The sequence below is a fragment of the Archocentrus centrarchus genome, chromosome 13 (assembly GCF_007364275.1).
Source record: "Archocentrus centrarchus isolate MPI-CPG fArcCen1 chromosome 13, fArcCen1, whole genome shotgun sequence".
NCBI lineage: Eukaryota > Metazoa > Chordata > Actinopteri > Cichliformes > Cichlidae > Archocentrus > Archocentrus centrarchus.
The window spans coordinates 13253074-13269220 of record NC_044358.1 but is presented as its reverse complement, the minus strand read 5'-3'; the positions used below and the strand labels follow the sequence as shown (position 1 = coordinate 13269220).

At 43.0% G+C, this 16147-nt stretch overlaps 1 protein-coding gene across 2 annotated transcripts in view; it reads left to right on the top strand.

Moving 5' to 3' along the window:
- LOC115790635 (sodium/potassium-transporting ATPase subunit beta-3-like) overlaps positions 1 to 15094 on the top strand; it is a 31885-nt gene extending 16791 nt beyond the window's left edge. The window contains exons 1-6 of one of the 2 annotated variants that reach the window (XM_030744492.1): positions 346 to 478; positions 610 to 707; positions 3805 to 3991; positions 4060 to 4111; positions 4309 to 4395; positions 13702 to 15094. In XM_030744492.1, the coding sequence (XP_030600352.1) occupies positions 626 to 707; positions 3805 to 3991; positions 4060 to 4111; positions 4309 to 4395; positions 13702 to 13869 (576 nt within the window). In that variant the 5' untranslated portion in view covers positions 346 to 478; positions 610 to 625 and the 3' untranslated portion in view covers positions 13870 to 15094. Of the gene's footprint in view, positions 1 to 345; positions 479 to 609; positions 708 to 3804; positions 3992 to 4059; positions 4112 to 4308; positions 4396 to 13701 lie in introns of those variants that run through there. The other variant, XM_030744493.1, reaches the window with a different exon arrangement.
- Positions 15095 to 16147: the final 1053 nt, after the last annotated feature.

Here is a 16147-nt window from a genome sequence, read left to right as displayed (position 1 = left end):
CCGCTCCGCCCCCGACTGTGGAACTCTTACCTGACATCCGTAACATTGACTCACTCTCTGTCTTCAAAGCATGACTCAAAACTCACCTGTTTAAGATAGCCTACTCACTCTAATTCCCTGGTCATCTGAATTTTATTTCTTTTCATGCTTTTATGTGATTGTTGTTTTAATTTCTGTAAAATGTCCTTGAGTGTTTTCAAAGGCGCTTACAAATAAAATTGTTGTTGTTGTTGTCATCATCCATCATCATCATCATCATCATCATCATCATCATCTCCTGGAATCTCCTCCTGCTTTTGTTTCATTGTGTTTTTAATTAAAGTGACATCTGAATCTCTTTTCAGGTCTCATCCTCCTCTCTTCTACCTCATCTTTTATGGGTTCCTGGGGGGAATGTTTTTCTCTCACCATGTGGGTGATGTTACAGACACTCGATGAAAATGTACCTCAACATCAGGATCGAGTGGCCAGTCCAGGTGCTTTCATTTCCTGTTTCCTGTGTCCCTGGAATTCCTGTTTGAGACACGGCACTCTGCTGCCGCTCATCCTTGTTTTTTGTCATTGTTTTACTTTAATGTTGAATGATTTTTTTTTTTTTTTTGGTGCAGGTTGGTGATTCGGCCTCATGCAGTTGAAATTGCCTTCAACCGCAGCGACCCAGCAAACTACAAACCATTACATCCAGCAACTGCATGACCTCCTGCAGAGTAAGTACAACATATAACCTCTGCCATCAAAGACTCAAGTAAAAAGACAGTTACGTGAACTCTGGTGTCCAGGATTTCTCCCCCCCCTTTTTTTTTTTCTTCATAAAAGGTTGTTCTGGTCTTAGTCACTCTTTCAGGACTGCCCCAACCTGACTAAAATTGCACAAACAGCAGTTGTTTTCTTTTGTTTTTGTTTTTTTGGTCTCTATTGAACACACAGAACACATGCTCGCAGTCAGAATGTAGAAAGTCAATGAACCTCTCTTGCTAACATCTTGCCCAAAAACTAGCTGAAGTAAGGGGTGAATTATAGAAATGCTTCTATAACGTATTTATTCCCAGAATAAAATGACCTTGTGTCACGTCTAGCATTCAAGATATTTTTACACAATTTGCAACCATTAAGCTAGCTTATGTATGTGATTAGGCTGCTGTGACTGCTTTAAAAAAATTGAATAAAAAAAACTTAACACTGTTTACCTTCTGATGGTCAGCTGATATGTCCACTTATGTTCAGTAATTACAGCATGAAAAAATCCTTCATTACACACTCTCTGCACAGCTTTAGCTACAGAAAGCAGGGGGTTAACAAATGGTCTGAGGTACAGTGGGGATGGGTATCAGGTATAGGTCTAACAACTTTAAAGGTTGAAACTCAGCTTTGCATGATGTGCTGCAACAGTGACTTATGGTGCTTACAGTTGTCTCAGAAGTTGGATATTGGAGCCAGGATGACATCTGAGCTAAATACATTCCAGCAGCAAAGTCAGAAATGCAAGTTTTTTTTTTTGTTTGTTTGTTTTTGTTTGTTTTTTGCTAAACAGTGAGGTAGAGTCACTCATGAAGATAGAATTGGTCAGCCCTCTGTGTGGCTCATTCATCAAGTCTCAAATACCCAACAGTAGCAGCACATATTACAAGTTTTACTACTGTTTGCATGCACTGTAGCCATCTTGGATTGTAAATCAGGGGAAGTGGGGCTTGCTCTGACTTTTTGAGTTGGACATCTGACTTTAGGAGCATTCCAGTTGAAAATTCCAACTTGGAACTAAAAAATTCTGACTTCAAATGGGAATGCACCATTACAGGTTTTCCTAGTTCTACTTTTTTACTTGATATTTAGAATATTTGCTTACTGTCCTCCTTTTGTAGCCCTAATTATAAGCTTTATAAAAAGGAGAGAGGATGTTTGTTTTCCAAACCCAAGCTAGGAAATGGTTCCACAGGATGTGGTTGGTGATGGATTCTTTCAAGGCTCCACTTCAGTACTGGTCAGGGATTGGGGGAGGAATATTGAAAGGGACTGCAAACAGGTGAGACCTCTTTCTAAAAGGACTTTAATTCAGCTCAAGAGTTTTAAAAATCCAGAAAGGGCTGCAAATCCACTTCAGCAGAAGCATGTATCAGTAGATGCTTAGCCCTCTAATCCTCTATGGCATAATGTTTTGTTTTGTTACGTTTTTTTTTAGAAAAAAATAAGATGTGGTCCTGTTGGGCGTCATCATTTGGTGGCCTCCAGCCCCTCCTGGAGAGGTTTGCGAGTGTGAAGCTGCAGGTATGAGAATTAGCACCTCTAAGTCTGAGGTTGTGGTCCTCAGCTGGAAAAGGGTGGAGTGCCCACCCCAGGTAGGGTACGAGTTGCTGCCCCATGTGGAGGAGTTCAAGTATCTCGGGGTCTTGTTCACGATTGAAAGAAAAGGGGAGCAGGAGACTAACAGACATTTTAGGGCGGTGGCTACAGTGATGTGGATGCTGTACTGGTCCGTCATGGTGAAGGGAGAGCTGAGCATAACGCGAAACTGTTGATTTACCGGTCAATCTAATGTTCCTACCCTCAACTATGGGCATGAGCTTTGGGTAGTGACCAAGATAACGAGATCGCAGATACAAGCCATGGAAAGGAGCTTCCTCCCAAAGGGTGGCTGGCCTCTCCTTACAGAGAGGGTGAAGAGTGAAGTTATTATGCAACCACATTGAAAGGAGCCAGTTGAGTTGATTTGGATATCTGACTAGGATGCCTCTTGGGGTGAGTTGTTCCAGGTATGTCCTACCGGGAGGAGGCCCTGGGATAGACCCAGGACATTCTGGAGAGATTATATCTGTTTGGCCTGGGAATGCTTTGCTGTTCCCCCCAGATAAGCTGGAGAAGGTCTTGGTTTCAGTGTTTAGAAACCTGGCTTCTCAAATACTGCAGTACATCTGAGGTTTAGAGAATGCCAAAAAGTGTTCTCCATAGCCACAGTGCAGGCAGTGTCATGGACTGGAGTAGCTCTGTGGATGCCTTCAATCATTGACAGAAATATTGATCAGTGAAACACTTTGTAGGAGGAAGGCCTATTTTTCAGTCTGACAGAGCGATTACTCCGTGATTAATAAACACATCAAGACTCTGGCTCATAATTACAATTACAAAATAATACAAAATTGTGTGTTTATGCTATTAACATTTCTGGGTGTGTTAACCGCTGTAGAGAAGAGGACCCATATTATGCTTATTCCATTCAAAATTCTAGTTATTGACTGTAACTCCAGTTTTGAGTGTGTAAACCAGGGTATTCAATAAAAATTTAAGTAGGTCCAGTTAGAGATAATTTCCTTAAACAAGGGTCTGGAATATCATGCATTATAATTCAATGCAATATATTTTGAAGTAGCCTGATAGTTGTATCAATGACTGTATCTTGGCTGCTACCTTGACCAGGTCTATCTTGTAAAAGAAATTGTAATCCTAATGGGACTTTTTTTTTTTTAAGTAATAAAAATGTAGTCAACAACTGGTTGTCAAGGAAAAGAAGACTGGTACTTGTGTTTCCTGTGTGCACTACTGTAAAAACAAAGGAAAAAGCTACGCAGATTAAAATAGCCCTACCCTAAGTATAGGAAAATTTGTGCAAAGTAAAATAAAAACTCTCTGGGTCTGGATCCGAAGTGTGGCCTGCCTATTGGTGACATAGAGTATAGACTGTAATTGTCTTTACTATTTGTTGTCTGTGGCAGGGAGTGTCTGTGGATTACTCCTTGCTCTGCCCCTTTACTAGGCTCTATACCTGCTCAGACTCTCAAACACTAATGTTTTATTATCTTTTTTTTCTTTCAGATTATAATGACAGCATTCAGGAGGGTAATGACTTGTGTTTGGTGGGTGAATACACTGAGCAGGACAATGAGCCAGTTAAGAAGGTTTGTCAGTTTAAACGTAGTACACTGCGTCAGTGTTCCGGTTTGCCTGACCCCAGCTTTGGGTTCAAGGAGGGGAAACCCTGCATCATCATCAAGATGAACCGGGTCAGTGAAGTGCATGTTGTTTGCTTACAGATCAAAATGACTTCTGTAAATAATAATAACTGTGTGCGGTTATTGGCCTGAAACCAGAAGGAGATCCCTACATCAACTGCACTGCCAAGGTAACCCACAACACACAGCTATCTCACAGTGCATCTGTGAAGCAGAGGAAACAAAGGAGAAATTCAACACTTTTTGTTGAAACTCTTTGCTGAGCAGCTGTTAGAAGTGCAGATTAGAAGGTTTGAGTTGTTACCCTAAATGTTATTTTCTAACCCTTAAATTTAAATAAGTGTATTTGTGCCTCGGTCTCTGGTAGAGAGCCACTTCCTTACAGATGCAGTACTTCCCATCTGAAGGTCGTCTGGATAAAATGTTTTTTCCATACTACGGCAAGAACGCTCATGTGAGTAAATGCTGCCTATGGTGTTGTTTTTTCAAATTTATTTTAATACAGCAAACAAAAACTGTCTTATTTTGTTTTTAACTTTATTTATGAGGGGGGGAAAAGCGACTCTAACATTAAAGATAAATATTACAGCTGTTGTCCTCTCTAACAGTATCCTCTGTCTTTGAGCAGTATTAAGGTTTGTTTAACATACACATAATATATTTCAGATATTATTAATTATGTTGCTATCCTTCATGTGGAGATGTACATTTGATGCTTGTTGCAGTTATTGAGGTTATGGTATGTGCCATTTCCTTCTGGGAGTATTTTTAGGCATGCTTTTATGCAAAACCCGCCCAAAATAAAAATGATTTGTGTGATTTGAGCTAGAATTCATGATACCAGATGCTTGGATTTTAATAAAAAAAAAAAAAAAAGAAATTAAGCTTTCATACAACAAATAACAGGGAAAAAAATGCAACTAAAGAACCCCAACACCATGACAGGATTCACAGCATCCAGGTTCTATACTTTTCTTTCCTCTTTAAAACAGCCTCAGAATTTTAAAGATTAGAGAACTATAAACAAAGGTCAGTATTTCAGTATATCCTCTCATATTTCTCAGTTTTCAACTTTTCCATGAGTCCTCTTTATGTCTCTGCATGTATGATTCTTGTCTTATAGTCACTACTTTTTAAATAACGTTTGTTTGGTTTTTTTCTTGTGTGTCTCCTACTCTTTTAATTCCTGTTTCTTTAGCAGTTCTCTTATGTATATTTATTCTTGTCTTTGTCAATCCACCTTCCTTCACACAGGGTTATAATAATTTGGATTTTACATTATCATTTAGTTTTAGTTAGTTTTTACTTTTTTCTCTAATTCAGTTAGTTTTAATTAGTTTTCAGAGTGGTTTTGCTCATTTTTATTAGTTTTTTATTTTAGGTTTAATGCTTAGTTTTAGATTAGTTTTGCTAGTTTCAGTATTTTAGTTTTCATACTTTGTCAGGTGCAAGATTCAAGGCACAAGAGTAACTATTGCGCAATAAAAACTCGACAAAAGATACCGTAAAGAAATATATTCAACAACCAACAGTTCACAAGACAGCAGCACTACGTGCTAAATGTGCAATAATTAGGACACACCTGAACATCAACAGGGAGAAAAAAAGAAAAATATGGACTCCCAAACTCAATAAATTCTACAATAAACTCTAGCCTCAGTGCAGTAGATTAATGTGGTGTGTGACAAAAACAAACTCTTTGAAGGAGTCAAAGCTCAAATCCAGCTGCATCCTAATGTTGAAGCTGCTTCTGTTTTGGAGCTAGCTTGGTTAGATGCTCTAATTAGACTTGTGGGGTCTTTGCAGCCTCTGTACACAACCTATGGAAGTGGCCGACCTCATGTCTGCTTTATGCTTGTGTAGCTGGATTGTGTGTGTTAATTACCTTGTGGTCGTGTGCTGGTGTTTTTTATGTGGTGCCGGCTGGGACTTCCTGTCCTAATAAGACAAAGAAAAATATACCAAATGGTATGGGTCTAGTACACAGCCCTGCTTCACACCATTCTGTATTTCTAAAGGCTCAGATACTGTGGCTTTAAAAGTGACTGTGACTTGCATAACATGGAATGAGGGCATAATAGGTAAGAGTACAGGTGAACAGCTGATGATCTGAGGAGTAGTAAAGAGTGCTGTACTATTCACTGCTTTGGTGAAGTTTCTAGTCACACCATTCTTTGGAACCATAATTCTAGCAGCTGACAGCAATCTTGTGAAGTTCTCAAATTAGTACATCCCCACCGTTGTTCAGCAGTTCATTGTCTCCTGCAGCCTTAGGTTTCAAGCACTCAACACCAACTTTCACATTTTGTTTTTTCTTAATGGCAGGATAGAGGATGTCTGCAGATGCTGCAGACTAATTGGGTTGTTTATGATAAACAATGCCAAGAGAGTTCTCAGCACTTGTTATTGCACTACTGAGGGTATTCCACTCTCTGATGTCTACAGAGTAGATTCACAACTTAACTGGTAATTTAGAAGATTGTAAGGATGCTTTAAGGCTGAGATGTTTAGCTTTAGTTTTGGTACTGGCTGTAATTGGTGAGCTTTTAAAGGATGAAAGGTGGTCTTACAGCAGACAAAGGCATGGTCTGTGTCACAATCAGCACTACGCATGCTGCAGACACAGCAGACATGGCTCAGATCTTGTCTACAACAGAGTATGTGATTGTGTAGTTGGTGCCAATGTTGCCAGGTAACGTTGCTGCGTACATTACCCTCAAAAAGTGAATTTGAGCAGTAGAGAGAGTGGTCACAACTGAACTCCAAGGGATGCTGGGCATTTTCATTCATTTTATCAATACCATGTTGGCCCAGGACTTGTTCCCAAGCTGAATTATCCATGCCCACATGAGCATTAATATCACCCAAGATGAACTCCCAATAGCCAGTCTCAATAGCCGATGATCAGTTTGCCAGGGCCTCTGCCCTTGGCCACTGCCCAACACACACATTGCACCTGACCCCTATGATCCCTCCTGCAGGTGGTGGGCCTACATGAGCCCACCACCCATAGGAGGGGCAGTGCCACTGGATTGGCAGACTGGGGTGGTGGTCCCCATCTTTAAGAAGGAAGACCGGAGAGTGTGCTCCAACTATCAGGGGTTTACACTCCTCAGCCTCCCTGGGAAGGTGTATGTCAGGGTGCTTGAAAGAAGGGTCCGTCTGTTAGTCAAACCTCGGATTCAAGCGGAACAATGTGGTTTTCGTCCTGGTCAGGGAACGCTGAACCAGCTATACATCCTCTTGAGGATATTCGTGTGCATGGGAGTTTGCTCAGAATCAGAAGGTTTTATTGCCATATGGGTGAACAGGTTCACAGCATTAGGAAATTGCTGCGGTACTTTTTTGTGCTTACATAAAAAACAAATAAGTATAAAAACTATAAGACAATGTTACAAATATACAAATTACAAATATACAGAGATATTAGAACTATAACACAATATTACAAAATATACAGTGCAGAGAATAATTAAAAGATAAAAGAATGTAAACTATAGTCCAGGAATATGTACATGACAGTGCAGTGATCAGTGCAGACAGACAGGTGCATAAACATAGGGTCATCAGCGTTTGTGGAGGGTGGTGATAACAGTCTTAGGGTTATTGTTCATGAGTCCAACAGCAGAGGGGAAGAAACCGTTCTTATGGCGGGAGGTTCTGGTCCAAATGGACCGTAGCCTCCTGCCTGAGGGGAGAGGGTCAAAAAGTCTGTGTCCAGGGTGAGAGTGGTCGGCTGTGATCCGACCTGCACGCCCCAGTGTCCTGGAGGTGTACAGGTCCTGGAGAGATGGGAGGTTACAGCCAATCACCTTCTCAGCAGAGTGCACAATGCGCTGTAGTCTGTTTGTCCCTAGTGGTGGCTCCAGCGTACCACACAGTGATGGAGGAAGTAAGGATGGACTCGATGATGTCAGTGTAGAACTGCACCATGGTCCTTACTGGCAAGTTGAATTTCTTCAACTGCCGCAGGAAGTACATCCTCTGCTGGGCCTTTTTGACGACAGAGGTGATGGTGGGCTCCCACTTGAGGTCCTGGGTGATGGTAGTTCCCAGGAAGTGAAATGAGTCCACTGTGGTGATGGGGGTGCCAGGGGCTGTGTGCTTCCTAAAGTCCACTATAATCTCCACTGTCTTCTGGGCGTTCAGCACCAGGTTATTGTGGCTGCACCAGGACACCAGACGTTTGACCTCCATCCTGTAGGCCAACTCGTCCCCTCTGAGATGAGTCCGATGAGAGTCGTGTCATCTGCAAACTTAATAAGCTTGACAGACTGGTGGTCAGAGGTGCAGCAGTTGGTATACAGGGAGAAGAGCAGAGGAGAGAGGACACAGTCCTGTGGAGTGCCGGTGCTGATGGTCCGGGAGTCCGAGACATTCTTCCCCAGCCTCACGTGCTGCTTCCTGTTCGTCAGGAAGTCAGTGATCCACCTGCAGATGGGATCAGACACATTCATCTGGGACAGCTTGTCTTGGAGTAGATCAGGGATGATGGTGTTGAAGGCAGAGCTGAAGTCCACAAACAGGATCCTGGCGTAGGTTCCCTGGGAGTCCAGATGCTGTAGGATGAAGTGCAGAGCCAGGTTAATGGTGCTGTCCACAGACCTGTTGGCTCTGTAGGCAAACAGCAGAGGGTCCAGAAGGGGGGCTGTGAGGGACTTGAGGTGGGACAGCACCAGATGCTCAAATGACTTCATGACCATAGAAGTCAGTGCCAAAGGTCTGTAGTCATTAAGTCCAGTGATCCTTGGCTTCTTGGGGACAGGAACAATGGTAGTGGTTTTAAAACAGACAGGCATGTGGCAAGCCTCCAGTGAGGAGTTGAAGATGTTCGTGGACAATGGGGCAAGCTCGTTAGCACAGTGTCTCAGTGTGGCAGGTGAGACACCATCTGGCCCTGGAGCTTTGCGAGCTTTGACACTCCTGAACTGCTTTAGCACCTGGTCTTCCTGAATACAAAAGACTGTGGGGGTGGGGGAGGACGGGGGCTTTGGGGTGGAAGTCCTTGGTGGTGTTGTTGTGGGCTCCACTCAGGTGTGGGGGGAGGAGGGGGACTCTGGGGTAGAAGTCCTTGATGATGTGGGCTTCTCTGAGGTGTGGGGAGTGGGGGAGGTTGGGGGGGTGAATATTCGTGCTGGTTGTATTGTAGTTGGGACTGGTGGAGGTGTGAGAGCTGCTGAACTGACCATCAAAACGACAATAGAACTCGTTCAGTCTATTTGCAGTTTGTAGGTTGTCTGTGGAGTGGGGGGGTTTTAGGCTTGTAGTTGGTAATCTGCCTAAAACGTTTCCATACAGAGTCAGCGTTGTTCTCTGAGATCTGCTGCTGTATATTCTCAGAGTGATGTGATCTAGCAGTGGCCACTTCCTTGCTAAACTTGTACTTGGCCTATTTGTAGCAGTCTTTGTCCCCACTTTTAAAAGCCTCCCTCTTCTCTATCCACAGCTGCTTCAGTTGGGAGTAAACCAGGGTTTGTCACCGTTATAACTTACCCTGGTGTGTGATGGCACAATGCTATCCTTGCAGAAGTGGATATACGAGGTTACAGTGTCCGTGTAGTCATCCAAACTGCCACAGGCAGCCCTCATTGAGTCCCAGTCTGTAGTTTCGAAGCATGTGCGGAGCTCCTCCACAGCCTCACGGGTCCACTGCTTTGTTGTCCTCACCACAGGTTTTGAGAGCTTCAGCCTCTGTCTGTACGCGGGATCAGGTGGATCATGTCGTGGTCAGAGAGGCCGAGTGCAGCGCGGGGCACTGCGTGATAAGCCCCGCTTATCGTGCTGTAGCAGTGGTCTAATGTCTTCTCCTCTCTGGTTGGACATGTGATATATTGTTTATATTGGGAAGTTCCTGACTCAGGCTGGCTTTATTAAAGTCCCCAAGTGCGATGATAAGAGAGTCCGGGTATGTCCCCTCCATGCACAGAATCTGCTCTGCGAGTGCGCACTGGGCCTCGTGCACGTCCGCATCCAGCGGGATGTAAACAGCAGCCAGTATGAATGAAGCGAACTCCCGCGGAGAGTAGAACGGTTTACAGTGAAGATATTCCAGCGAGGGAGTCTACATGGGTTTACATCCAGTCTACAGAGTCTACAGCCCATCCAGTCTACATGAGTTTTGTGGCCTTGAAGAAGGCATTTGACCACGTCCTTCAGCGTATCCTGTGGGAGGTGCTGCAGGAGTATGTTGAGGGCCATTGAGTCCCTGTCCAACCGCAGCAAGGGCTTGGTTTGTATTGCTGGCAATAAGTTGGACTCGGTCCTCAGCTGGAAAAGGGTGGAGTGCCCACTCCACCTCAGGGATGAGTTGCTACCCCAGGTGAAGGAGTTCAAGTATCTTGGGGTCTTGTTCATGAGTGACGGGAGAAGGGAACAGGAGATTGACAGACGGATTGGGGTTGAGACATATGGTTAGCTGCTGGAGCAATTCTAGATACCAAATTTGCAGACCATCTTAACCATACCTAAGTCTGAGCAGAATATTAATGAGAGCACGCTTGCCCTAGGTCCTAGGTTTGAGCACTCTTCTTTTGTCCTGTAGAACCGATTGTGGAGGCGAAGGTGACCAAGATGTCCCGCAAGTACCACAGGATGTAGATTTTCTGTTGAGTCTCTGGAGCTTGAAAAAGGCGACTGGACTTCTTTTTGTTTCTTGAAGACGTTTCACCTCTCATCCGAAAGGCTTCTTCAGTTCTCAACCAAATGTTGGAGAGACCCAGGTATTTAAACCCCTGTGGGCGTAGTCCCCTGGAGGTGGTTATGACCCTCTATTGATCATGTGTGTGAACACATGTGCCCAGGTGTGAAGGGGGCGTGGGTCATATTTAATCAGTGGTTTCAGTTGAAACCAATTTAGGACTCCGCTCCATTGTTTCCTGTGGCCTATTGAGGTCACTGGAACAAAGGATGTGAATTGGGGTTGAGACGTCTGGGAAGGGAGCTCAGGACAGCACTGTAAGCGGGGGAAAGTTGGTGACGTAATCCACCTCCTCTGTTCAATGATGGTTGTTCACAGTGGACATAGATGGCTTCTTTCACTCCTCTTTCAAACCATCTGTTTTCCCTGTCCAAAATGTGAACATTGGCATCCTCAAAAGAGTGCCCTTTTTCCTTCAGATGCAGATGTACTGCTGAATCTTGTCCTGTCGAGGTGGCTCTTCTATGTTGTGCCATTCGTTTGTGAAGAGGCTGTTTGGTTTCACCAATGTAGAGGTCCGAGCACTCTTCACTGCACTGAACAGCATACACTACATTGCTGATCTTGTGTTTGGCGGGTTTGTCCTTGGGATGAACGAGTTTTTGTCTTAGGGTGTGACTTGGTTTGAAGTATACTGGGATGTCATGCTTGGAGAAAATTCTTCTGAGTTTCTCTGACAAGCCTGACACATATGGGATGACAATGTTGTTCCTCTTGTCCTTCCTATTCTCTGTAGTTTGTTACCATTCCTGGACTGTGCGGTGCTTATCGAGGAAGATGGAAGCCTCAACATTGAAGTTTACCGGAAGCCCACACACACAGACCAGTATCTCCTCTTTGACTCCCACCACCCTCTGGAACACAAACTTGGGGTGATCAGGACCCTACAACACCGTGCGGAAAGTGTTCCCTCTAAGGCAGAAGGGAAGCATAAGGAACACACACACATTAAGAAAGCCCTCAAAACATGCGGTTACCCCAACTGGGCCTTCATCAAATCAGCTAAGATGCACAGGAATGAAGGCCAAACACAAACTACAGAGAATAGGAAGGACAAGAGGAACAACATTGTCATCCCATATATGTCAGGCTTGTCAGAGAAACTCAGAAGAATTTTCTCCAAGCATGACATCTCAGTATACTTCAAACCATGTCACACCCTAAGACAAAAACTCGTTCATCCCAAGGACAAACCCGCCAAACACAAGATCAGCAATGTAGTGTATGCTGTTCAGTGCAGTGAAGAGTGCTCGGACCTCTACATTGGTGAAACCAAACAGCCTCTTCACAAACGAATGGCACAACATAGAAGAGCCACCTCGACAGGACAAGATTCAGCAGTACATCTGCATCTGAAGGGAAAAAGGGCACTCTTTTGAGGATGCCAATGTTCACATTTTGGACAGGGAAAACAGATGGTTTGAAAGAGGAGTGAAAGAAGCCATCTATGTCCACTGTGAACAACCATCATTGAACAGAGGAGGTGGATTACGTCACCAACTTTCCCCCGCTTACAGTGCTGTCCTGAGCTCCCTTCCCAGACGTCTCAACCCCCATTCACACCTTTGTTCCAGTGACCTCAATAGGCCACAGGAAACAATGGAGCGGAGTCCTAAATTGGTTTCAACTGAAACCACTGATTAAATATGACCCACGCCCCCTTCACACCTGGGCACATGTGTTCACACACATGATCAATAGAGGGTCATAACCACCTCCAGGGGACTACGCCCACAGGGGTTTAAATACCTGGGTCTCTCCACCATTTGGTTGAGAACTGAAGAAGCCTTTCGGATGAGAGGTGAAACGTCTTCAAGAAACAAAAAGAAGTCCAGTCGCCTTTTTCAAGCTCCAGAGACTACTATGACCTGGATGACTGAGAATCTACACAAACATTTTCTGTTGAGGTTTACTCCCTTAGCCTTAGTCCTCCTGGATATTTCTTTGGCCTTTTTTAGATAGTGCACTGTGGGGTGGCCAGGGTATATTAAAATATTAAATATTTCCGCGTGGTTTGTAAAATTCAATGTTGAAGCCTCGATTTCTAACTCTACTGATAATACTGTGTTGTGTTTTTTTTTTAATGCAGACACAGATGATTAATTAGTTGCCTGGTTGTCCCTGTGGGGAGGTCCCGGGGCTACTGGGTGTCTGTGGCTCTGTTCTCCCTCATGCATTCCGCATGTCCTGGGGGTGGATCTGTGGGCCCCCACACTTACTATCAAATATTCTTAGGGAGAAACCTTATAGACACAAGAACACAGACACAGGTGTCTGGATTCGAGTTAAAAAAAAAAAAAAATGTTGGATTTGGGAGGGATCGCGTGCATGCTCTCACAAGTGCATGAATACGGACATGCGCACGCACGCACACACACAATCACTCACTCACTCACTCCGGGGGGTGTGTGTTTAAAATAAACAAACAAAAAAAGGGCCAATGATGTATTAAAAAAATACCAGCCAACAGATATCTCAGTCTGCACAATGGTATTGGTAAAATAATTTTTTTTTTCTCTGAGGCCCAAAAAAAAAAAAGATGATTACTTAGTGCTAAAAGTAACAAAACAACACTGAGACTTCATCGGGTGCAAAACTTTTATGGTGTGGACATGGGAGATAGATGTTCTGAAGAACTATGAAAATGACTGATGATTTAGTTTTCTCATGCAATAGATGATAGCCTTGACAGGTCATCTGCAGACCTCCCAAACTCTGTTGTGGTTCAGATATGCCAAATAGATGTATTTCTGCGGTTTATGGTTCGCACTGAGGTTATCTTTGGGCCAGTTTTCATGGAAGGTTAAGTTTATAAATTGAAGATGTTATGGCTTTTCATCTTAGCTGGTTGCTGACAGCTTAGGTGGCTGTGGCTCAGAAGGTAGTGCAGGTCATCTACTAATTTGAAGGATGGTGGTTCGATTTCTGGCTGCTCAAGTCTGCATGCCAAAGTATCCTTGGGCAAGATACTGAACCCCAAGTTGCTCTCCAGTGCAACTATTGGAGTATGACTGTGTGTGAATTTTAGACAACCGCTAATAACCTCTCTCTCTCTGTTTACAGCCTGACTACGTGCAGCCGCTTGTTGCAGTCAAGTTATTGCTCACAAAAGAAGACTATAACATCGAGCAGACAGTGGAGTGTAAAGTTGAGGGTTCTAACCTCCGCAATGATGATGATCGGGACAAGTTTCTGGGTCGCGTCACTTTTCGGGTCAAAGTGTCAGAGTAACCAGACATACCAGCTGCCATGGACACCACAAACTGGGTTTACATTGGAACATACTTTTTAACACAGACCTGATCTTTTCCCCATTTGTTCAGACTCCACTGAAGTGACCAAATCTGGACCAGTGAGTGATACAAAGCTTCACTGCCAACATCTTTCAGACCTCCTGGTTCAGTCATAGTTAACCCCAACAGATGTTTTACTTGGTCCAGATCTGCACCTTATTAAAAAGTAAAGAGAAACCAGAGTAACTAACTGTACTTGAGTCTGTTCTGACAGTTGGAGCAGATCAGGTCTGCTGTGGAAGCATGTGAGCCAGCGGCACAATGTGTTATTTTTAAACTCATGTATGTTAGTGATGTAATAAAACAGTAATATTATGCCAGCCATGTCTGACAGAGCAGTGTAACATACTCAAATGCATACATTTTACATGTGGCCTGGTGGTTGGTAATCAAATTACCTACCATCCACCAAGATAATGCTGCAGGACCTGCCTTTAAAACATTCATTGTACTACAGTGAAGAAATATGACTGGCTCTTATGTCAAATAATGATAGATCCAGTGTCCTTTGCTCTGTGTTCTGATGCAATGTGTGGAAAATATTAGCAGCCCATCTACAAAGAGCCTATTTACTTCATGTGAAACCTACTTTGTTGAAATGGTTTTCACTCATCTAGAGGGAGCTCATGAGATTATCCTCAACAAATAGGACTGAATGCCCAAAACCCAAATTTTAACATTTCTAGTTTGAAATGAAAACCACACTTTAGTTCTTTAGTTTTTCAGTGAAGTTGACTAGAAATTCTGTGAAATTATCAAAAATTATAATGGCAACACTGTACTGTCCTGCTGTCATAAACATGGCCAGAAAATGTTACTGTTTTGTCTTAAATCATGTTTGCAGAATTTCAGTATAATTTATTAGATATTTATAAAAACAAAATAGTTTTCCAGTGTTTATTAACCACATATAGATTTTTTTAAAAATGTGAATAATGTGTAATTGTAATAACTAGTGTTGTGATTATTGAAAAAGATGAAACCAGCAGGGCACTATTCAGTGAATCACCTTCATGACATGTCACTGCTGTTTAAATGTGATGTGACAATTTTGTTTTTATTCTGAATGAAAGACACCCATCAAACATGAATAAAATCATGTTTGCCAAATGAACAAAAACAGGAAACATGATGACACATACACTCTGCTGCAAATAAAACAAAGCTCTATGTTGTCACTTATATAGTCTGTTTGTATTACAGTTTTTATTTTTCTTTCCAGAAGTCTCTAACTTTTTCATATCCATGGGCTTTCAAAACTCTTCCCTCAAAAGCATCTCCTGGTCAAAAAATTAATTTGAACAAACTTGAATGTGAACCTTAAGTACTCAAATGACTGTTTCATTCAGCTTAATTAGTTACCTGTTTTGGTAACATGGCAAGTATCCTGGAAAAAAAAGCACTTTGCAAATTATATTGATTAAAAACCCCAGCACAGGACAAAATCATGGATTTGATCAACTGTTCTAGAGACCACAATACATTGATGTTTTCCATTCATGCACTTCTTCAAAAAGATAAAGGAACACTTTGAAACACATCAGATCTCAATGAGGGGAAAAAAAAATCATACTGGATTTCTTTAGTGATATGGACTGGGTAATGTTATGACAGAAAGGATACCACATCTTCTGATGGAAATGAAAATTAATGTACAGAGGACTGAATTCAAAGAAACCATGAAAACAAAAGTGAAAAAATTATACAGCAGGGTAGTCCATGTTGCTGAAATTTCATTACAACTCAAAATGGAACTTTCTTTGTATGGCTCCCACGTGCTTGTATGCATGCCTGACATCACTGGGGCTCCCAGTGAGATGATAGATGGTGTCCTGGGGAACTTCTCCCAGATCCAGACCAGGGAATCACTGTGCTCCTGGACGGTCTGACGTGCAACCTGGCAGAATCGGATGGCTGAGACATAATTTTCCAGAGGTATTCTACTGGATTTAGGTAAGGTGAACATGGGGGCCAGTCAATGGTATCAGTTCCTTTATCCTCCAGGAACTGCCTGCATGTTCTCACCACATGAGGCTGGCACCAGTAGGAACCCGAGTCCCACTGCACCAGCATAGGGTCTGATGGGTTTCATCCAAGGATTTCATCCCAATATCTAATGGAAGTCAGGGTGCCGTTGCCTAGCTTGTAGAGGTCTGTGCATCCCTCCATGTATATGCCTCCCCAGGTAATCACTGAACCACCACATGCCAAACAAT